Raw genomic sequence first — 21,991 nt, forward strand, 5'->3', positions numbered from 1 at the left:
AAACCTCCGTACGCAGACTGTTGGTATCACCAGCTAGGGTCTGTGTACACAGTAAAGTTTAAGTAAACAGATGTGCTATAGTAGCAAAGAGTGAATAGTCTTCGATTGATGTTGATGTATGTTGTGTGTAACTAGGTAAGTCTAACTCTAAGCTGACCCAGGGGTATTTAAGTAAATAAACTATAAAGTAACCCCTGGATCCCGCACGTGACACAACGGCCCTCGGCGGTCACAACGCCGAGCGGCACGCAAGAAGGGAAGCCGCCAAGTCACAGTGGGATAGGGGGGTTCACACGGTCACACCTTCCCACTACAATGTGTAACAGATAAGTCTTGTGGGAACGAAGAGAGACAAGGTCCCAAGGCTTCAAGCGTGGACGGCTGGACGCGTGTCAGCGTGAGCCACTAATTCTTTGGTTTTCAGTTAGTGGATGTTTTTGTAAAGCGGACCTTACGTTACATGCACTAGTTTTCATACTAATCTCAGAATAGAACTTCCAAAGACAGTTCCATTCTCACAACCACGCACATCCTGGAACAGCAGCTCCCCGACCAGCAACAGCCTTCTCCCCAAACTTCTCAACGTACCACTTCCGACCCCAGCGCGCATGCGGCAACATGTTTGTAACAGCATTGACAACAAAGACCACGGCGGGTAGAGGAAGGGGAACAGCAAGTTTACCAGCAGCCCAAGCCACTGGGATCAACCAGGGTGCAAGACGCAGCGGAGGAGCGATAGCGACAGAAGACACCGACGCAGACGCAGACACAGGCAAAGCGGAGAAAGGTGCTACTGCCGTACCGGCGAGAGCAAATCCAGTCCACTCGAGCCATTCGAAGACGTAGTGCGGGTACAAGATGTATCGAAAGACACCACGAGCAGGCGGGATAACATAGACCTTATGGTACTTGTTTCCATTATTTCCAGTTTCACCAGTCAGTTGGGAGTCATCTGTCTTTTTGGAGACACGCCTTTCAGCTTCTTCGCGACGAAGCCGGAATAGTGATGTCTCGGAGTAGATATTGCCGGCCATTCCGATAGCGAATAAAGCGATTCCCACTGCGGGGAGTAGGTCCACCGCTGCTGAGCGGGGAGATTGACTCTCATGGAAGAATGCTGGGATAGTAGGTACCGTATACCCGCGCAGCCAGCCTGCCAGACAGGCAGAGTTGAACCAGTTAAACAGCATGGCGGAGGACATGATGAACGGGTGAATTGGGGACATGCTGGGAGCGGAGAAGAATGGAGAAATGATTGCACGGTTGAGGTAGTGGAGGCAGTACAGGGATGCAACGAGCACGTTGGACGCGGGGAGGTTAGTGAGTGTGGGTGAATGCGGTGATGGGGTGGCTAGGCTATAGATCAAGTTGATAGGGCCGATTATCTCCATTGCACACCAGGCTATGCGTCCTGGGATGTTGAAAATGGACTCTGAGGAGGTTTTGCCAGCTGGGTGCCATGATAAAACCCATTGGGCTACTGTCACCTGAATGTAGTATGTTAGGGTGTGACTGGCTCATCGAGAGCTTGGGTGTGCTTACCAGGGGAAAGTATTGGAAGCAGCATAGGATGGTTGTGTAGACGGCAGGGGATGGCGGGAGGAGCTCCATGGTTGAAGGTAAAGCATCCCAGCAAGAGGAGATAATTGCACCCATCTCGATGAATTGAGTAGTTGAAAGAAGGAGAATTGAAGATCGCGCAGAGTAAACACAAATGCTCGGAAGGTTTAAGAAAGTTCGGTGATGTAATGCGCTAGGCGGTGTCAGGTGGGTCCTTGATAAGCGATAAGCGATAATCATTTATTACTAGACCTAATTGGGACTAGCTAAAATGCAGCATAAACAACCGCCTAACCTCCGACTCTCTCGGTGCCCACTTTACTGCGTAAGCAATGTACGCCGAGGCTTTTGTATGGCTAATGGAGCCATCAGCCAACCAAATTATGTATGTGGTCCGTGGACCTTCGCTTCAGTTCTCTTGTGTTCTATATGCAAAATGGTCCTCGCGGCAGATGCGACAGTGGGGAACGGAGCATACTCGGCAGGATAATTTGTCTCTATATAGTTGTCGGAAAATATATGAATAGAAAATAAGTGCGTTCGTGATTCAACACATCCTTCTAAGATGCAGTGACATCCTCCGGTAGAGGCAATTTCAAGGTCTGCTCCCCAGCTCGTACCGTCGTACGATGCGTTCCCCTTTATTATCCTGCAGGTAACCATCCGACTTCTCGGAGTAAGCACGCTTCCAGATCTCCACCTCTCCACCTCCGTAAATAGCACCCACGCGCATTGTAGACAGCAAGTTGTGCGCCGCATTCGAATGCTGATAAACACCGCCGTTGAAGAGAGCTGTCGCATCCTTACCAATGGCCGAGGCAATGAACGCCTTACCACCAGGGTGCTCTTTAATGAAGTGAGCGACGTCATGAACCACACCAGCGATGGCCACCAGTGCCCTACCATCGGATTTGGCAGACTCGGTCTTGAAGTCATCCCAGGTCATCACGGGCAGTTGGGAAATGGGGGTGCCCCAATCCAGTGTCGACCGCTTGATGTCCAGCTTCTTCTGCAGCTGCTGGAGACGTCCCTTTTCAATTTCATTTGCCTTGAATTCCTTGAGGTTGTATGCCAGTCCGAGCTGCTTCCATGTCCAGATCGCCCATTTTGTCGGGTCATATTGCCACCACTCGATGGCATTGCGGTAGTCTGACGGGAATTCGTGGTGGAAATTGTGGTACCCTTCGCCTAGTGTCACGAGAGCCGTGACAACATGGTCTCGAGGCGAATTGCGGTCGTCAAAGGGCTGGTCACCTAACCAGTGGGCCAAGGAGTTGACGCAGAATGTAGCCTGTTGCACAAATGTGGCCCGCAGAATGCCGGCATAGATAAAGCCGCCACGCCAATCACCCCAGCCGAGGCCACAGACCAGAGTAGGGAACACGAGACCCATGAATAGAACGGCCTTGATATAGTGTCGATGCTGCCACACCACGATCGGGTCCTCGTTGAGATCGGTAATGTCGGCCCGGCCGTAGTGCTTGGGGTTCTGCTTCATCACCATCCATCCCAGATGGGAATACCAGAAGCCCTTGCGCACAGAATAGGGATCCTTTTCTGTGTCGGTATAGCGGTGGTGAGCACGGTGGCCCCTGGACCACCATCGGATAGAGCCCTGGACGGCACCAACACCAACGGCAGCGAGGTAGATCTTAAGGGGAATTGATGCTCTATATGAAGAATGGGCCCAGAGGCGGTGGTATCCTGTCAAGGATCAGCATTTCACTTGCTGGCCGAGGGAAGCTCCGTCGATGTACTTACCTGCTGTAATTCCCAGTCCAGTATTGAAGTAGTAGAAAATGGCGAAGGCGGCTGTGGCGCGCTTGAGTGGACAGTAATATGCCGCCACAAGACCAAGGCACGGAACGATGATAATGAAGAAAACACTCAACCAGTTGATATGTTGATACCAGTTTCGCGGTGTTATTGGCATCTCAGTGATATGAGGCTTTTGAGCATTGTGGCTAGTCTTGGACTCTTGTCCGCCCGTTCTAGGGGCCATCCTCCGTCAGGTGTGTGGTGCTCTTTCGATACTGTGCGCACAGAGTAGAATTAGAGTGTCTTTTTCCAGAGCATGCAATCGAATAAGAGGGAAGTCGTACCGCAGGAAAGCGCTATAATATGAACGAGATAATTTGTTGGTGTACTACTTCGTTGGTCGCTCCCAGCCCACGTCCCGCCGAGCCGCATTCGGCACCAACCATTTTGTTGGGCTAGGCTGTTGACGGTTTTTGTTGGGAATACGTATTAGTGGTTGTTCCCACTGGTTAGATATCGTGATCCTTGCATGATTCTGCCCTAGCACCTTGGAATGCTATAGAATGCCGATTGAACAGTAGCCTCCACATGGATTCCCGCTGTCGATATGTGGATGAGACCACGGTGGGCCAATTCGTCCGGGGCTCAAGCTAGTCGGCCCCACTTTGATAAGGCTAATACAGACAGCATTGCCTACGGGCTAGTAAGACGATCAGCTAGGCTCAGAAAGCCAGGTCTTAGATGGCGCAAGATGGGCGGGGTCATAAGTATTAACTTACTAAGTGTGTATGAGGCGTACAGCTGTGCAGGTCGAACGGCGAACCTTTTGTGGTGTTTGCAGGATTTCAACTCCTGAGGTTGGGAGCAGACATATGAGAGAGTCATATGACTGGAGAGGTGTGGGTGAAAGGCGTAGCAGGAGCCAGAAAGGAAAGAGCGAGCACGGAGGAAGAACATAAAAAGGAGTTCTTCTTCTTTTCTCTTCCCTTCTCCAGTTCTGTTACCTTCTCAGCACACAAGTTATCTCTTTTGTTCTTTTTCCTTCTGGTCTATAACACCTTTATCTGTCTGTTAGGTAGTGCTTCTCAAGGGACCAATAGGTAGAACTGTCTATCTTCCTACACTGATGGAAGAGGAAATTGACCAAGCACCATACTTCATTTCGCTATTCCATCGGCGATATCCTACTGAACGAGTCTCGCTATGCCTTGTATGACAGAATGTAACGCCCACCATCATACTCCGTGACTGTATAGTATTCCTTTCGCACCGGGTTGTAACTCAGGTCCTCATTGCCAGCCATGAACCAACCAGGGTATTCTTTTGCAGATTTGCCCTCCTCCCAGGTAAACAGATCGCCAGCCTTAGGGTCACGACCATTGCTGCGTGAGATATAGAACTTCCCCTCATAGGAGACACCGCCCTGCATCTTGAGAATATCGACGCAATGAGCCCAGCTGGCAGTAGCCAGGCCCTTGTCGGTGCGCAGTCGGCGGGTGGTCGAGTCCAACTCGTACTTGACCAATCGAATAGGAACAGGGTCCTGGTTCTTGTCGACTTCGCCATCGCGCACGAATTCGCCGACCAGGAGAGAATCGGGTGAGTCACTGCGGTCGAGGGAAATCCAAGAGAAGCGGAAGGGAGAGTCTGCACCAGGACTCCATTTATACCAGCTGTACCTTTGTTAGAACATTGCCCCGGGTCCCTCCTCCTGTACAATAGGTTTCTACAGTCTACTCACCGGACTTGGGGAAGAACATATCGATATCCATCAGCAGAATATTTCCCATTATCCATCTTACCAACACCATCCGCAATCTCAACTTCCCAAATATTATCCAGATCAAAGGCACGGATACCGTTATTGGTATCGACAACATACAACAAATTGCCATACCACATAATCCCTCCAGCATGGATGGCAATGGACTTGAAGTCGTCGTCGGCGCTCGGGTAGACAAGGAGAACATGGCGGTATTTGTGTGTCTTGCGATCAACAAAGCTGACTCGCACGCTGTCTCCTTTCTGGTACCAGCTCACGATCCACGCTTCATGCTCGTTCCAGTCGCCTTTGCCCAGTGCATCGGCCGAGCTGGTGATCCCCTGCGGCGTCCACTTGGTAGTCTTGAAGTCTCCTGAGTTCCAGGCCCATGCCTCCGATGGAGATCCATTGCCGACTGGAGGGGATCCTTTGCTTAGAGCGCGATTGGCGGAGTTTAGGACGGCTGAGACGCTGACGTTCTTTCCTAAGCCTTCGAAGTGTTTGGCGAGTGCGGCTAGATGAGAGCTGTCGGCGGATTCTTGGAGAGTGAAGTCTTTTGCGTCGATGACGTTTTTGTTCATGCAGTAGCGAGAGTCTGCTGCAAAGGTAGGTATAGAAAGGGAAAGGAGAGCGGTAGTCAACTGGAAAAATGAAGAGTAACGCATTTTGGATGTTCTAGGGTTAATGAATACCGATTCATTGAATGAGCGGATTCCAAATATTAAATACAGTCGACATTCGAGACTAACCTTAGACGAGCGACGATCTGCTATTACGAGCCTCTAGCAATGTCCCTTTCTACGTCCCCAATGTAGTAATATGTTGCATCAAGATGGGGATCGGCAATAGGTACGAGGCTTGGCGGCCCCAGGCGGGAATCCCAAAATAGCATTCGGACGTTACATGCTCGTAAAGAGTGGAGATAACAGCTTGACAGCGGCTGAAATGTGGGAGAATCGCATGGGATAGTATTCATTTGATTGGCATACACAAGTTTCGAAGGCAGATGTAGACTGTTTCATCAGCTATGTTTCGTCCCGTTTCGGCCTATGATCGCTAATGAAAGTACTGAGCAACACTTAATGCAAATCCCTCAAGCAGATGTGTCCATCTGATCATGCACCATTTCTTTCCGTTTGCCAGCCAGCTTTTCCTTCTTGAAAGCTTCGATCTTGGCTTTCAGATCAGTGTCTATGAATATATGTTAGCAATGGGGTGAAACCGAGAAAATCAGAATTCTTACCAGGCACCACATCCTCTATCTTCAATGGGACACGGTTGAAGGGGTCGTGGGGGTCACTGAGAAGATGGGAGCGGATCGTGGCGCGGTCAATGGAGACCCGTGACCCAGGAAGGATCACCGGGTCATCCATGAGTGAGTACATAAGAGGGTCTAAGAATAAAATGAGTAAGGCTTTAAACAGCATCAAAGGTCGGAGGGACATACCGAGGAATTCGTCGGGGATATCGCCCAGGTCTTCCTCCGCTTGCTCATCCGCTTCCCTGGCAGTCTGCACCTTCTTCTGGAATTGAGACCAGTGACGCAGCTCCTCGGGGGACTTCAATGACCACTTGCGGATGATCTCGGCCGCCTTTTCGAAGTTGGCTGGTTTGTAGGATCGGCCATCCCGAGCAACAGCCAAGATGAAGTTTTCCTTCCCACTGAGGTTGAGATAAACGTCGAAGAGGTCACTCAGAAGAGCACGGGGGTTAAAGCCATATTCCTGGAGGTTATCCACGCGCAGGTTAGAACTCTTCGGTCCCACCATTGCATCGAGATTGTAGTCCAGCATGTCTGCAAGTCGCTGCACAATCTCAGGCATTGTGAACGAATCGGCAAGCGCCTCAGTGAAAAGCTTGACCATGGCCACCGTTTCATTGGTCAGTTGCATGTAGCTTTTGGCGCTGCGTTGGGCCGATGCCAAATGCTCTTCACGCTGCTGACGGGTTGCCTCATCCATCGAGTTGCCCTGGGTATTTAGCTCGGCCTGAGTGCTGGAGATGGTCTTGAAGGCACCGAAGGACTCATCGAGGACGTAAGTCACATCATTCAGAAGAAGATTGACGTACTGGATGAAGAAATCCAGATTCTGACTGGCTTGGATGGACAATTTCTCCCGATAGAGAGTGTTAGGCCAGATACACTTGATAATCTGGAAAATCTCGTAACGGATATTGAACTTGTCGTAGAACTGTGTATGCGCGCCCGTGTGTTCTGCCTCGATGTAGAATTTCATGACAGCATGGAGGAGATGGTCATTGGCAAATGGCATCGAGTTTAGCAGATCTACCAGAACACCACTGGCGCCTCCAGGGCGTTTCCAGGTGCCCCGGAACAGAATCGACACAAGTCCAGCTTTCAAGTAGGGGTTCTTGATGTAGGCAGAGCTCTCCAGGAATGTGATGCAGAGCATGACTAGCTCATCTCCCTGGGTGGCGGTAATAATTTGTGGCATGCACCACATGATGAATTTGAAGTTACTGACGATGTCCTCCAAGAAGTATTCCGGTAGGCATTGGAAGACTTCTGGCTGTTGCTCTGGAAGAGGAAGTGTAATCTTTTCCTTTGGGAAGTTCTTCCCAGAGACAAGTCTCAAAAGCCAGACAGTAACATATCGCATGAAGAGCATGGAACGGGCCTGCCATTGCTCATCGAACAAGACACCCTGAAGACTGTACTTAAGAGCGATACCTAGATCAAGCTTGTCTTTGTACTTCTTCAGAGCCGTATCGAAGGTGCGCAGTTGCCGTGGATTGTTGATCCACCGAACACGTTCGAGTTCGAATTTAGTAATTGTGTTCTCCATCTGTCGAACATCTTTCTCAAGTTGCTCCATCTTTGATGTCAGCGACTCACTGCCATAGTGATGGGCAGCGACAGTCAAGAAAAAGATTTCAGTGATGAAGTTAGAATCTCCTCCAACCTTCTTAGCATAGAAAGCATCGGAAGCATGCTGATCAGCATTGATTTTGGTCTCATCTCGCATGTCGACACGAGAATCGCGGTGAAGATAATCCGCATCGATTCTGTCGATCTTTGTGAAAGCCGGGTCCATAAAAGGCTCACAGAGCTGGTCGAGACATGTGGTAATGTTGAACATGAAGCCATCAGACGAGACTTGGTTGGGGTCTACCTGCATTGCGCGTCGTTTGTGGTTGATGTTCAACGCGGTAGCAAACCAATCCAGCACACGATCGCGGGCCTCTTTCGAAGCCCGGATTAGGTGGTTGATGATATCAAAAAGATCTGAGCTAAGCATCTGTTGTGTCATCCGAAGCGAACGCTGAGCGTTGGAGATATATGCTTGGTCCCGAGTCTTGGGGCTAGAGAAATAGGTCAAGGTCACTTTTGCCTGTAAAGGCGACAAGCTGAACCATGGACCCAAAAGAGTAACTTTCTCGAATAAGGCAGGGTCCATTGAGCTGTTGAAGATACTTGATTCTGTGATTGCCGTGGCGATGGAAGCATGGCGAACGAGGTTTCGAAGAGCCTGAACACAACAGTCAGAGTCGGCCCAAAAAAAACCAGGAGTCCGACCACTTACAGTGGCATATGGCTTGTAGTCACTATTAATGTCCTTGAAAACAAGCTCTGCGCTCAATTGCTCGACGGCAGATATAAAGGCAGGCTTGACAAGGTCGTCTTCGTCAAATCTCCGGACAGCCTCGTTGATGAACTCGAAATCAATACCCTTGTCATCCTCGGGATCCACAATAAGATATGTGGCTAGCGATGTTGCTGGAGAGGATTCGAATCTGCAATTCAAAGTGTCAGTACCCAATGCTAGTGCAGCAACATTTCCATATAACGCACCCAAACATCTCCGGCATCGTTATCGCAAAGATACAATAGCTCATGCATAGACGCCGCGCCTCGCACAGAACCTGGTATTTAGGGTCACCGTCGCCCGTCCGCCTGAATCCTTTGTGGAGCTTTGTGATGCGCTTCCAGCATGGAAGCAGATAATCGAGAGGACGCTCCCCCTCGGCCTGGGACGCAGCTTCTAGAAGGGCCTGATCCAGGACCGAGATTTGGATGCGCAGTTCCTTGCCCCCATCCTGTAATTCGCTCCGTAGCCCGGGCAAATATGTGCGCGTGCCATGGATGTCACGGTGGCCTTCTTCCTTGAGGGTCAACCTGAAGACAGCACTCAGTGTCCGGTCTTCGAAAGACTCGATACTTTCAACCTTTGGTGGTGGTGGAGTGCTCGGCGCTGAGGAATTGCTTGATCGTGGACGTTCTGGGGCAGCTGTGGCTGGTGTGATCTTAATCCGCTTCCCTTCTGACTGCTGCGGGGTTGCTGGCGCGTCGTAAACACGATTCGGCGGCTGAGAGGACACCGGTGAATGTGAAGGAGAGGTATTGGCCGAGGTTTGTGGTGAATTGGAGTTCCCATCACTCGAAGTCTGGACTGGATTTGATAGTTTCGCAAGCCGCTTATTGCGAATCTTTTGATTCGGAATGCGTTAGTCCTGGTGCCGATACAAGGAATCGTTCATTGACATGAACAGAACAAGCGACTGACCTTGTCCGCATCAGATAGTGTGTCCGACATATTGCCTATAGTCGGGCAATGCGCTCCTCCGGAGAGGTTGATAGGGCCGCTAATCTGGTAGATCGGGTCGGCAGAATCAATATTGCATTGATCGTGCGGGGATCATAAGGAAACGTGAAGGTGGTATCACGGCTGCTTGATTGCCTCCGAGCGGGGAGCAGAATAGCACCGTCCGTAGAAGATGAATTAGAAGCGTAAGATGAATTCTGGTAATACCGGAGTGATCGTGGAGATTCGCTTTTGTTCTGATTCATCTGATTCAAAGCGGGCGCCATAATCACGTGTGACTAAGCAGCTCGGTCCCCGGGCGGTGATGATGGCCTTCCACCGCCTGCGCCTTCTAGCGAGGCGAATCAGCATATTTGGGGCTTAGCGTGGCAGAATCCAGCAGAATTCGGCCTCATCATTGGCTCCATGCGATCAGAGCGCACTGAGGCAACCCGTTAACTACTGTGTAGCGCTACCGGGGTCTGTTGATTTGCGTGGTGAGGGTTCAGATCCTGATGGTACTTCCGTTTCGCTATGGCTCTCCGCGTTAGGGCTGTAACTCTCAAGTAGATACACTTCTTCTGGAACTGCATCCAATTATCCAACACCAGGATTTCCACAATGATACCTACAACATACACCCGACTATCGGGCATCTGTTCCTTTGTAGAAGAATACAGACCCTATTTCTCGTTATTGAGTGCATGATTCGGTCATCTTGCCTAGGCTACACCAGAACACTAGTTATATGGGAATGAAAACTAATATCTACCTCGGGGAGCAAAAGACACATAGACAACATCGTGTTTGATGGATGCATTGGAAATATAGGGAATAGGTACAATGTACAGAAAATGGAGTGAAAATCCAGACGCCGGCCTAGGGTTGTATGCTAATGATATTAAAGCACCTTCCACGATAGTAGCCCAAGAAGCCGCCTCGGGTCATATTCCAGTGCAATTAAAATCTCCCCTTGGTCTTCAGTTGATCTAGACGTCGACAGTTTGGCATCTCCATGGCGCGGGCCTTCTTCATCTTCTCAACATCAGGGAAGATCCATCCCTGTGCATCTTGCAACCTCCGCTCCCGCTCATGGGCTTCAGCGTCACATTCGTGGCGCAATTTTCTGACATATTCCACCTCCACACGCGAGTCCAGCTCCCGGAAGTTTCGTGCACTAAAGTTATCCACTTCGAGGGGGTTCACAAAGTAATTAAGGTTGAGCTTCGGAGTCGAACGGCCAAGGGTATGCGGGGAGACAGGGGTATCAAATCGATAGGATGGTCCGGATGGTGTTGAGGAGCCAGAAAAGAGAGACGAGAGAAGGGGCAGGACGAAGAGAAGGATGAGCGGCAATAGTTGGCGAAGGAGACTGCGAGCATCAATCGGAGGGGCTTCCTGCTCATTGGCTGCTGGGCGAGGCCGACGACGGGGTGTCTGGCCTCCGAATTGATGTACTCGGAACCCTGGACCACCCCCCATATTGAAGACGAATCCTGGCCCACCTGTATAAATCGTTTAATCCTGGTGAAACGAGTATTAGGCCAACACATGGTTGTACGTACCGAATCCACCACCGCCCATTCCGCCAAATCCACCATTGAAGAACCGGTTGAACATCTCCTCTGCTGAGATCTCCTCGTCAAATCTCGGACCGCCACCTCCACGGGGGAATCCGCCGCCGAAACCACCAAAGGGAGAAGCACCGCTTGAAGCGCTGGGTCCAGGCTGGAATCTGCTATCAGGGTCGCCGCCGAATCTGTCGTATTTGGCCTTCTTTTCCTCGTCGGAAAGAATCTGGAAGGCACGCGAGACCACTGCCATCACGCGTAAGAATCAATATACCAGAATGTGGGCTAGGGTCTGTTGTCGCTCACTCTTGAATGCCTCGTCTGCGCCCTCATATCCGTTCTTATCAGGATGCGTCAACAAACTCTGTTTTCGATACGCCTTCTTGATCTCGTTGTCCGTGGACGAGCGCTCAACCAACAGAATCTCGTAGAAGGCTGTGGGCTGACATTTTCGAATTCGAAGCACGGCGGCTTTCTGCTCTGGTGTGTACTTGCGATCCTGGTTACCCTGCTTATGGTCGCGCGACGTCGCGCCTCCGCTTTTGGCGTCAGAACCAGATGCCGAAGCCGATGGCATGGCGACGGTGGTTATTGAGGAGAATCTGGCGGATTTTCGGCGACACTGGCTTGGTGTGTAAAGGAAGAGAGGGCCCGAGGGAATCTAAGAGGACGCAGGGTGGCGTAGAACCGCAGATAAAGGGCAAAGGATGGGCCCTGATTTGAAGTAATCAAACACAGTGCGATAAGGAGTTCAAGAAATGCAGGTGGCCTGGGTAGATTAGAGAGGAATCCGAGCAACAGATGTGGCTAGTTCGGCGGGCACGAATTGGGGAAAAAGCGTGGTCTTAAGGTGTTGCCAAGCATCGGAACGTCAAGTTGCGCCGAACACTGCGATAAGCTACCTTTACTTCCTGCCGAACCGATAATCCTGCCAACGTTTTGACTACATTGGATTGTGAGTTGTCTTGAATTCTATTCTGTAGACGCATCTTTCATTAACATACCTGCAGCAAGCACCAATCCTTGGCTGTCATAGCTCAAACATCCGCCGGTCTCATATAAGTCTCACCTCGATCCCAATACTTTTCGACTTCACCTCCATCATGACGAACGATTCGGTAGTCGAAGAGACAAAGCAGACGATAGTTCAGCGCTTCCGAGCATGGGGTGGTAAGTGGCTCATGAATAGCCTGGCTTCACGGTCTAGCTAGCAGGGCCAGCTATGTCGCGATTGACCAGTCACTGATGACGTCTCTCATTCAGAAAACTCATTCCCACCAACGCTGCTCGCCTCGCTCATTGCCGCTCAGCACATGCGCCCTTTCCAATTCTTTCCTATGCTCTTCCCGCCAGCGCTGATCTTCACCAGCTATGCAAACTTGCAGGGCTTCAAGACGGATACTGCCGGCATGAGCGCGGCCTTCTCGGGACTCTATCTACTTCTCGCAGGCCGCCGCCGCCAACCGTTCATGAAGAGGTTTGGCGTCCGGGGTGTTGTGCGCGGTGCGACCATGGGTCTGGCTTTGGTCAACATGGTCGGTGGTGGACTAGCGTACACTCTGGGAAAACGAGAAGATGAAGAATACAAGCAGTAAATATCGATTGTCGCGATGATTGCTGACAATCAGGGATGTGAATGCCCCGTCGGGTTCACACTCTGTCATGTACCATATGTGTGTAAAAAAGTGCTTTGGTTATATTGGGACAATGTGGGGTGACTCCCGGATTTGGCGTCGGTGGCATGGATGTGTTTATGCAATAATCCATGCATTGTGATCTTACGAATTGGAAGTGGAAAGATATCTCGCTACCTACGTACACTCGTCTGGGTATCTACGTCTAAGAACCTCCAGCATATGGATTTTCCGACAGTACAAACTGCCGTACTTGATCTGGAACCAGGAAGTCGAGATCCTGAGGAGCTGATTGTATCGCCTCACGAGCTCTCGTCGAACTCACTGGCTCGTCAGTGGGAGCACGACCATTGACTAGCTTGATGCGCTGGGCCCATTCCTTGTGCCCGCCCTCATTCTCTCGGTCACCTCTAGCAAGAGCCGCCACGAACTCTTCTTGTTCTTCCCTCCCACCCCACTCACCGCTCGGCCGCATAGTTACACGCAGCCGGTGCTTCGAGAATAGAGTCTCCAAGGGTTTCAAAGTGTGTTCCGGGGGGTAATATTTCGAATTAAAGATCCGGATCAGTGTATCGTACCCCACAAGATGGATCTGCTCTAGCGGAACAGGATAAGAATCGGATGTCTCGATGGCAACCGCTTTATCGACGAAATACGGCTTTTTGGTGACACCGATATCAATCAGTGGGAGTGACTCGACGGTGTGCGTGAGTCCCAAGGCAGAATATGCCGGTGTCGATGCCAGATGGGAGCGGAGATCGCGCGCAAACAGCTCCATCATCACTAAGCGGTCCTCGAAGGAGGCCGGCTTGGATGGCTTGTCTGCATTCTGGGTTGCGAGGAGGAGGAGCAGCCGTGGACGTGGCTGGGGTTTTTCTAGGAGTGCAGTGGTGGCAATGCGAAGGTGCGCGCGGGTGGGGGGATTGAAGGACGAGTCCAGGACATAGAGTGTCTCCGATTCCGCAGAGTGGTCGGGTGGGATGGTTGTCAAGACATCAAAGTCCTTGGTTGAGGCCAGAAACCGCTTGAGTAGTGAGGCATACTGGGTCCGAAGGGCTTGGAAGGAAGACATGCTCCTAAATCGATTTATCGGGCTTCGTGTCGTGCTCCAGGTCTATCCTGTTCACAGGTGCAGATGCGGAATGCTGTCATCGCGATAAGATAACGAGATCGTCACCGCCTTTGATACACTGATCATGCTAAAATGGACGTAAACAGTGACTACACTTTGTACAATTCCATCAAGGCTATGGTGAAGACTATGTGAATTGTATAGCTAACACCTTACATCCCAGGAAATGACTTATCATCTTATGGTCCAGGCAATCGTCAATCCATTGAAGATTGGCTATTGTCTGCATACCCTGGAAGATCAAAGCGCGAGATCTGGAAATTGGCGGAGTTGATGAGGGGCACACCGGGGCCAGATAACTACGGAATGTTTCATCTTTGATTCTTGAAAGCTCCGTTCCGTGCCATCCACGGCTGGGAACGATTTGTGCGGGATCGGAGATTTGACTCAGATTTCTATCGTCTGAATTCTCTTCTAGATCATATCTTGATCGGGGATTCATCAACATGGATGCCACGAATGACACCAGGACTGTTGATGCCTACAAACAGCCTCCGCATTGGCGTCGATTCCAAGCCCTGGAGATGAAACAACTTGACCCAAACGACATGAAATCCCAAGGGCCGTGCTCTTTTTCACTCAAGCCTAGACTCAATTCCTCGATTCAGGCAGCGTCGATCTTTGGATGCAATATTTCCCACCTATGCCCCACAGCAATAGACGGCGTTTGTAGTAGACTATCCACGTTGGGGCAATATATGGGCGGTATATCAACCGGGGTCCAGCTCGGAATACCATGTCCGTCTTTATTTCAGAGATTAATCTGTATCCCGCGAAATAGCTGGGGGGTGGGTCTTTGACTCCCGAGTCGGGTGTGCCAGAAGTGTTTTATGTGAAACCACCAGCCGTCATGCCTGTGCCTCATGTCACGTATTATTACGGAGTACGGAGTACAGCCCAGAGATTCGGGGCTTAAACAGCCTTGCCAATCTGCCCCGAACGTCCCGGAAATCTGGCAGTGCTCTCAGTTCCAAGAGGCAAGGTCTAGATTCTTGGGAGTCAGGCCAGACTTCCTTATGGCCTTAACTACATAGGGGCATGTGAACTTCGAGTCTACCGCAATTGACTGATTACACTGTGGCTGGTGATACTGCGTAGTTCACTAGGTATGCTGTCCCACGTTCATATACACCCGTGTCGGAGCAGTGCCCTCAAACGCCGTTTGGTGACAGGTCATGACGCCACACTTCAAAGCCGAAGTCCAGTAAGAGGCTGATAGGCTGGGCGGCTGGGCCAATAAATACCGAAATAATTTCCATCATTTGGCCGTACCTGAGACAGTGGGGCCGTATCGGATACTGATGCTGTCGGTCAACGGTAGATCCACAAGTCCACAACACCGAGAAGGTCTATGTAAAGTGGTCCATCTCGAAGTACATAACCCTAGATTAATACGTCTAGATTAGTCAATAACGGGCAATTAGCTCGATAGGTAATTAACTTGAAGAGAGTTAATTAGTCTTGATCTCCATATTTTCTTCCTTCACTTCTTCTTCACTTCTTCTTTACTTCCTGCATATCACGACTCTCTTCTTTCCTTCTCTGTGAGAAGCCATTCCTTCCCTGCGAATTGACTTCGCTCTTTCCTTCGTTCGCTCCTTCCTACTTCATCACTTTCGCTTATTTAAATCCAACGCGTTTTTGTTTATATTTTTCTCACTTCGCATTCGATTTCACTTCACCATCGTCAACAATCTTCATCATGGTTGGAATCAACAAGTTCTCTGTCGTCCTGGTGGCCGCTCTAGCTGCTGCTGGCCAAGCTCATGAGGGTGTTCATGCTCATCGTATTGAGCCTCGTTCCTCTCACTCGGTTTCTGGGGCTTCTACCTCGACTGTCCTTGTTGTGCCCACCGCTGCAGAGCCAGCTCCAGAGACTACTACCTCTGTTGCGGTCACTTCCAAGGAGAGCTCTGCCGTGGAGTCTTCTGCTGCCTCCTCTGTCGTTTCTGGTGTGAGCCCATCCGTGGTGCCGTCTGTCACTTCCAGTGTCATTCGCTCCGTTGTTCCGTCTGTCGCCCCCAGCGTCTCCTCTTCAGTCGTTATTCCTAGCGTCAGCGCCTCTCCCATTCCCTCTAGCAAGCCTGCTGGCTCGTCTTCGCCTGTCGCTTCTTCCAGCAAGCCGGCTGTGACCCGCACCCCCATTAGCGTTCCTCCCCATGGACCTGGTGCTACCGGTGTCCCTAAGCCCTCGTCTGGCGACGCTGACAGCACTGTGTCTGCTTCAATCGGTACTGGTATCCCCGGCGATGTGTCTCTCACCACCAGCGCCGTGACTCTGACTTACACCGTTGGTTCTGGCACCTCGACTACCGTCATGACCACTACCATTTACAAGACAAAGACCGTGACTGCAGAGCACACTGTCACTGCTGTATGTGCTTCCTCCGGTGTCTGATGATTCAGAGATCGAGCTAACACTGATATAGACTGGATCTGATGCCCAGATCACCCAACCCACTGAGGACACCACCCACTATCTGACCTCTACTCTGCACTCCACCCACACCGAGACTGTCACCCTCGTTGCGGTCCCTACTGCCTCCGGTGGAGCTGACTCTGGTAACAACAATGCCGGCTCTGGAAACAATGAGGTTGGCTCTGGAAACGGTGCTGGCAATGGCTCGGGTGCTTGTAATCCCGTTACCGTCACCGCTACCGTTACTGAGACCGTGACTGCTGTATGTGCTACTTTTCCACTGACCTTAATAAACAATGCTGACTCTTCGTTTTCTCCAGCTCCCTACTGAAACTGGCGCTACTGGCCACGAGAACAACCAGGGAGGTAGCCAGGGCCATGACAATGGACATGGAAACGGATCCGGCAGTGGCCACGGCGATGGTGCACATGAGACTGTCACTAGAACTGCCGGCGCGACCACCCGCCCTCAGACTGCATCCTATACCCGCATCCCTCAGACCCGCACACCTAGTGTCTCTAGCGGCTTCGCTACCCGGACACCTTCTGGCTCCGTTAGCTTCACACCGACCCCTACTCCCAGTGCCCAGCCTTCGCCCAGTAGCACCCCCAGTATCAAGGCTCGCTTTGCCAACTGGCGGCGCCACTTCATCTAAACAACACACTGCTAATGTGAGGGGATCTCCACCTCGTTGTAGCGAGTTGCGAGCCTGTCGATGATTGGAGAGAGTTCGATTTCCTTCTACTCGCGCAAAGGCGCGCTGGTTCTGTGCCTACCGCCAAGTTTCGGTGCAGATGTTTTCGATTTCACTTCTTTATCTACGATCCATTTTCTGCCATTTCTCTTTCTTTCGGACTCTTCTATTCTTGCCGTGGATCTATCTTGCCTAGTTCTTTTTGGGCATATGTTGTCTCCCAGTCTGCGTGTTACTTGTTGCAGGCTGCCAACCTTAACCGTGGACGACAATGCCCAAAATCGACGTATGGCATGACATTTCCTAGCTTGCATTCTTATCTACCAATGTGAAATTGATCTATCATAGGACCGGTCTCTATTAGGCTCAGAACTCAGTTCTCTTTGATCGTCTTGACGGGTGGTGGCACGTCTACTTCGAGGACCGGATATTCCCTTGCTTGTGTTGTTTCCAACCAAAACTTATCTTCTTTTGTTTCTTTACTACGATATTCATTCCACAGATGATCACAAGGTGGTGCCTTTTTACTTTCATGTCTTCGTTCTTTAGGTTCCAAGTTGAAGGCCGATGGATCGGATTGGTATCGGTATCCTAGTGAAAGAATGTGAATTGACATAAATGCGATTACCTCTTGCTAAGAAACAATTAGTTAACGTAATTCACGAGTCGTGACGAGTCGTGACTCGTGAACCCAAGCGAGTCGGCAGCTCCAAACCACATAGTAAAAGAGGTAAATTACAACACAGTAAATCAACAAGGCCTCTACAAAATTATTGCTATACCATATGATACGCCCATCCATTTGATTAAACAATAAGTAAATCTAATTTCTAGTTGAGAATCAAAATTGAGCCGGGACAGTTAGAAGCGAAGACTACTTGTCAGTCCAAGAATACGCCCTAGGGGTTGGTTGGCTGTGCCAGACTTGCAACTCGGTAGTATGGGTATAGATCGTTCCTGGGAGAAGAAACAGCGCAGCAAGTTAGTCCTCATCGCAGCAATCAATTTCATATACACAGTATGACTGCAAGGCTGCAGTGACGATCTAGTGGGAGTGAGATATGCCCGGGTCCCAGGGAAGGAGCATGTCTGAATGTTGAGCTCCTTCCTGAACTATGTCTTCAGGGAAGAGAATCCTAAGGCACCACCCTGCTTCTGTTGGGTTAGTGCTATATTATAGGCCCTCTTCTGAACTGTTTCTCTTCTTCTCTTCTTCTCTTCTCTCCTCCACTACACCCGCGACTCGTTCTTCGACTTTGTGTTCGACAGCCCTCTTCATATCTTGACTTTCTTTTTGACTGCAGTCAAATTTCTCTTGCTCACAGTCTCCTCAACTGTGAAAACCTCATCCATTACCACGATCCTCTCCCGCTTCGTGCACTAGCACAATCTCGGCCAGGTGAGTTGCGTGACATCGGTCTGGTGGTGGTCCATAGAGTTTCCCTGGAGCGTTCACTATCTCCCCGTATCTTGGACTTGTGTATGATTACCAAGAGTTCAGGTGCCATGGTCAGCATTGTGATTCCCTTTGTCTGAACATATCATCTTTGGCCTCTTACCTTGGACAAATGTCTAGGTCCCCTTGAAAGTCTCTTACGTTTGTTGTCTTTTTCCATGTACGGAGTTAAGACAATCTTATATGGCATACACCTCCCCAAGAGCTTGAAGTGCTTATGTGTCACAACAAATGCATGAGCTAACAACATTATTTTGATTCAGTTGGTTAAAAATGGGAGGCAATCAGAAGCCGACGGACGACAAAGCCGGGCACGAGGCCGAGAAACAGGCCCGTGCCGAGATGGAGGTCCAGCTCCAGAAAGCTGGAGAGGATTCGAACCGAGAGGAGGGCGCCGAGCCGTCCAGTAGCAGGCGGGGGGCGAAGCCTGTCCGTTGGAATAGTGAGTCTTTAAATCTTTTCATGTCTTTGTCTGTGCAGGCCGTCACTGTCTAAAGCAATCCCGGGATCGTGCATACCTAGCAGGACGAAGAGTCACACTCAAAATCCTTTATAAACGTGATGAATGTGTTGCAGAACAAGCTAACATTTGATTGATATAGCGGACGTCGACATCCGGATGCTGCTCACTATACAGTGGGCATGCAACAAAGAGGGGGTGAAGGTTCCTTGGGAGAGGGTGGCAGAGATCATGGGTCCGAAGTTTACCGAGGGGGCTATCGTCCAGCATCTTGCCAAGCTCCGTACCACGCGAGAGGGCCAAGGGAAGCCTGTGCCTCCCCCGCTGAAACGGAGTGCCGCGCTTGCAAACCGGCGGAGCCAGCGGCAGAAGCAAAGCCCCTCCCGCCCTGGCCACTCAAAGAAACGCCGGCATGATAGCCCGGAAGCCTCGGACCATGATCTAGGCTACCCTTCCAATGACAAGCGCCAGAAGAAGGCGGAGCGTGGGGGTCCCTCCGCATCTGCTCTGACTTCGGAGGCCGAGTCCACTGGCACCGTCCGTCGGACGGTGTCCCAAGGAACCTTTCCCCCGACCCCCAGCCCTGACCAGCCCGACTTTGAAGCTCAAAGCACCCTTGACTTCACCTCAATGTGGTTCAACTACCCAGGTGAAGTTCCATACGGGGGGGTACAATTCCCCTCGAGCGGCCCGAGCCCCTTTGCGCAGGTAGCTCAACCAAGCCTGCCAGATCCTTCTGACATGGTAGCTCCTCAGTACCAGGCCGAGTCTGACACTCTGGGACTGGCCACCCTCCGTGAACCGGAGGAGACCAGATTAACCAGTCCTGAGGAGGATCTACTCGAGCACTGGCTGAAGGTGGCTGAGGAGATGGAATAGGGGAAGGCGAAGGAGTTTCGGCCACGGTCCCGGTAGACTTGGGGGGAATGTGCCTGATTTGCTTCACGTTTTTGTCAGGAGTTTGGGGTTCCGCGCCGCTTTGGCCTTAAACGGCGTTTGAAGGCGCGTTGCTCGTTGGTCACCTGCGGGAGGCTTGCTTTCTAGTCTAATAAAACGGGCAGCATTTCCTTTATCGAAAAGTCCTTGGCCTTCGACCTCAGTATCATGAACATGGAATAGATAGATTTGTAGCCTAATACCTAACGGTGCTAGGTTGCGGCTTATATCTCTTTGATAATATGCATTTTAAAGATTAGTGTACATCAGGTATGATACCTATTGGAAGAGCTGAGCACTCAACATGATCCACAGACTTCATCTCAGGATACATCTCCAACCATCACAACGCCCCACTCAGCGCGATCGAACCGTGCAACGCTATATATGCCCTTATTATGGGATCGAGTCCAACGCTGCAGCCCCATCCCTCGCAATGCGGTCCCGCATGACCTGCCATTCGACCCACGTTACACTCTGCAACAAACAGTCCGCAAGGTCATCCAATTTCCCCAAATCGGGAACCACCTCATCATTGATAGCAGACCCAGACGATCCAGTGGATGAAGAAGACAAAGTCCTCGCACGAGTACTCTTCGCCCTCCCCTTGACTTTCTTCACCATCCGACCCTGCCATTTCCGCAAATACGCATCCGCAACACCATGCACAACAGGACACCTAGCCCTATCCGCAAGAACAATCTTACTACCCTCAACACCAGACTCCAGCCCTTGGGATCCATCTGCACCCAGAATCGCGGCAGAAATCCACCTCCCAACAAGATCGATCTTAGCCTTTTTGACATCCCGCGCAGTAAGTCTCTCCCCCTTCTCCTTCTTATCCATATCTCCATTCTCCTCACCCTCAAGCCAATACCTAACCACCCGCTTCGGCTCAACACCTTCAACCACCACATCCGCATACTTCCCTTCATGCCGCAGCGTATGCAAAACAGCATACAGCATGCCCTCCAGCACGCCAACGCGCAACGTCCATTCTTGCACCGCGCTACCGCCACCAGAGCGGAAACGCTGGCGCTCTATTAGCACGTGTGTTGGGCGGTAGGCTGTTAGGAGTGATGAGATTAGGGTATAGGCGGCCGCGGCGTAGAGGTCCGGGGAGAAGGAGGGTTTATCCTTTTCTTGTCTGGATTTGGCAGGTTGGTCATTTGCTACTTCCGCTTCTGCTTCTGGGATAGTCCGACGGTCCCCGATAACGGGTTTGTCGATACCATCGTCAGAGCCGGGTAAACTCAATGTCGATATCTCGGATAAGGCCAGCCGGTGCCAGGCTGTTAGCTCCAGTGCTGGCTGGGCATCTATTATCCCCTTGGACTCAGAGCGCGGCACGAGAAGATGTGCGAACGCGAGGTTTTGGATGCCCATATCGATGCTGAGGATGCTCCATGGTTTTGTATTGGACGTTGGGAGTGCGTCTTGCCTTGAACGCGGTCTGATTCTGATTCCCGATGATATCGACCCGGGTTCGACCTGTCGTCGGTCTTGGGATACAGTGGTACCAGACCCGCTGACTGTGTCTACAGCACCATCTCCACTTGCCGACACTTGCGACTGCGACTGCGACTGCGACTGCGACTGCAACGTCAATTCCGCCGCAATGCGCTCAACGAGAACACCCTTCGTGCCGGACGATTGGATCCCCGTTGCGCGCGCTATGCGCTGCAACTGCGCTGATTTCAAGCATGCGAGCCAGGGGTGCGGGGAATACAGCGCTGCAGAGAGACGCATTGGGAAAAAGCTGCTTTGCTTTTTGTTTGTGCTATTGCTTTTTTGGGGTTGGGTTGGGATATTGGCGATCACATGGGTGTAAGCGCGTCACTCGCGGATTTTCGGTCTGATCGCGGGTTTCTAGGTAGAAACTGGTTTTGGTATCAGGTTGGAGGCATGGTGAATATTTTTAGAATGGGGGAATGAATGGTCCCTGAGGATAGGGTGGATTGGGTGGAATGTTGATCGCGCTGATCGGCGCACGGGCCGTCGACGTTCGCGTCTACCGTGGGACTGGGTCGGATTGAGTTCGGGACTTGGATTTTATTGGTTGGA

General features: G+C 51.1%; 10 protein-coding genes across 10 annotated transcripts; 3 read left to right on the top strand and 7 right to left on the bottom strand.

The window, feature by feature from the left end:
• Positions 1–515: 515 nt before the first annotated feature.
• Positions 516–1,656, bottom strand: N7515_002719 (3-oxo-5-alpha-steroid 4-dehydrogenase family protein; the record flags this gene model as incomplete). Its single annotated transcript, XM_056663463.1, has 2 exons — positions 516–1,487; positions 1,543–1,656. The coding sequence occupies 2 exons, from the start codon at positions 1,654–1,656 to the stop codon at positions 516–518; spliced, it is 1,086 nt and encodes a 361-aa protein (XP_056525576.1).
• A 499-nt stretch (positions 1,657–2,155) lies between these two features.
• N7515_002720 (acyl-CoA desaturase) lies at positions 2,156–3,562 on the bottom strand (the record flags this gene model as incomplete). Its single annotated transcript, XM_056663464.1, has 2 exons — positions 2,156–3,264; positions 3,322–3,562. 2 exons carry the CDS (start codon positions 3,560–3,562, stop codon positions 2,156–2,158), a joined length of 1,350 nt encoding a protein of 449 aa, XP_056525577.1.
• Positions 3,563–4,519: 957 nt separating this feature from the next.
• On the bottom strand, positions 4,520–5,745 carry N7515_002721 (uncharacterized protein; the record flags this gene model as incomplete). Its single annotated transcript, XM_056663465.1, has 2 exons — positions 4,520–4,991; positions 5,060–5,745. The coding sequence occupies 2 exons, from the start codon at positions 5,743–5,745 to the stop codon at positions 4,520–4,522; spliced, it is 1,158 nt and encodes a 385-aa protein (XP_056525578.1).
• A 428-nt stretch (positions 5,746–6,173) lies between these two features.
• On the bottom strand, positions 6,174–9,636 carry N7515_002722 (ubiquitin-ubiquitin ligase UFD2; the record flags this gene model as incomplete). The annotated part of the gene is made up of 6 exons (XM_056663466.1): positions 6,174–6,271; positions 6,324–6,473; positions 6,528–8,571; positions 8,626–8,836; positions 8,895–9,529; positions 9,607–9,636. 6 exons carry the CDS (start codon positions 9,634–9,636, stop codon positions 6,174–6,176), a joined length of 3,168 nt encoding a protein of 1,055 aa, XP_056525579.1.
• Positions 9,637–10,584: 948 nt separating this feature from the next.
• N7515_002723 (J domain-containing protein) lies at positions 10,585–11,772 on the bottom strand (the record flags this gene model as incomplete). The annotated part of the gene is made up of 3 exons (XM_056663467.1): positions 10,585–11,129; positions 11,190–11,441; positions 11,502–11,772. 3 exons carry the CDS (start codon positions 11,770–11,772, stop codon positions 10,585–10,587), a joined length of 1,068 nt encoding a protein of 355 aa, XP_056525580.1.
• A 526-nt stretch (positions 11,773–12,298) lies between these two features.
• N7515_002724 (uncharacterized protein) lies at positions 12,299–12,790 on the top strand (the record flags this gene model as incomplete). Its single annotated transcript, XM_056663468.1, has 2 exons — positions 12,299–12,365; positions 12,459–12,790. 2 exons carry the CDS (start codon positions 12,299–12,301, stop codon positions 12,788–12,790), a joined length of 399 nt encoding a protein of 132 aa, XP_056525581.1.
• A 244-nt stretch (positions 12,791–13,034) lies between these two features.
• On the bottom strand, positions 13,035–13,901 carry N7515_002725 (uncharacterized protein; the record flags this gene model as incomplete). The annotated part of the gene is made up of 1 exon (XM_056663469.1): positions 13,035–13,901. One exon carries the CDS (start codon positions 13,899–13,901, stop codon positions 13,035–13,037), a length of 867 nt encoding a protein of 288 aa, XP_056525582.1.
• Positions 13,902–15,663: 1,762 nt separating this feature from the next.
• Positions 15,664–17,036, top strand: N7515_002726 (uncharacterized protein; the record flags this gene model as incomplete). The annotated part of the gene is made up of 3 exons (XM_056663470.1): positions 15,664–16,335; positions 16,391–16,642; positions 16,701–17,036. 3 exons carry the CDS (start codon positions 15,664–15,666, stop codon positions 17,034–17,036), a joined length of 1,260 nt encoding a protein of 419 aa, XP_056525583.1.
• A 1,768-nt stretch (positions 17,037–18,804) lies between these two features.
• N7515_002727 (uncharacterized protein) lies at positions 18,805–19,870 on the top strand (the record flags this gene model as incomplete). The annotated part of the gene is made up of 2 exons (XM_056663471.1): positions 18,805–18,973; positions 19,134–19,870. The coding sequence occupies 2 exons, from the start codon at positions 18,805–18,807 to the stop codon at positions 19,868–19,870; spliced, it is 906 nt and encodes a 301-aa protein (XP_056525584.1).
• Positions 19,871–20,323: 453 nt separating this feature from the next.
• Positions 20,324–21,676, bottom strand: N7515_002728 (uncharacterized protein; the record flags this gene model as incomplete). Its single annotated transcript, XM_056663472.1, has 1 exon — positions 20,324–21,676. The coding sequence occupies one exon, from the start codon at positions 21,674–21,676 to the stop codon at positions 20,324–20,326; it is 1,353 nt and encodes a 450-aa protein (XP_056525585.1).
• Positions 21,677–21,991: the final 315 nt, after the last annotated feature.

The sequence above is a fragment of the Penicillium bovifimosum genome (assembly GCF_028826915.1).
Source record: "Penicillium bovifimosum strain IBT 22155 chromosome Unknown utg000002l_segment0_segment0, whole genome shotgun sequence".
NCBI lineage: Eukaryota > Fungi > Ascomycota > Eurotiomycetes > Eurotiales > Aspergillaceae > Penicillium > Penicillium bovifimosum.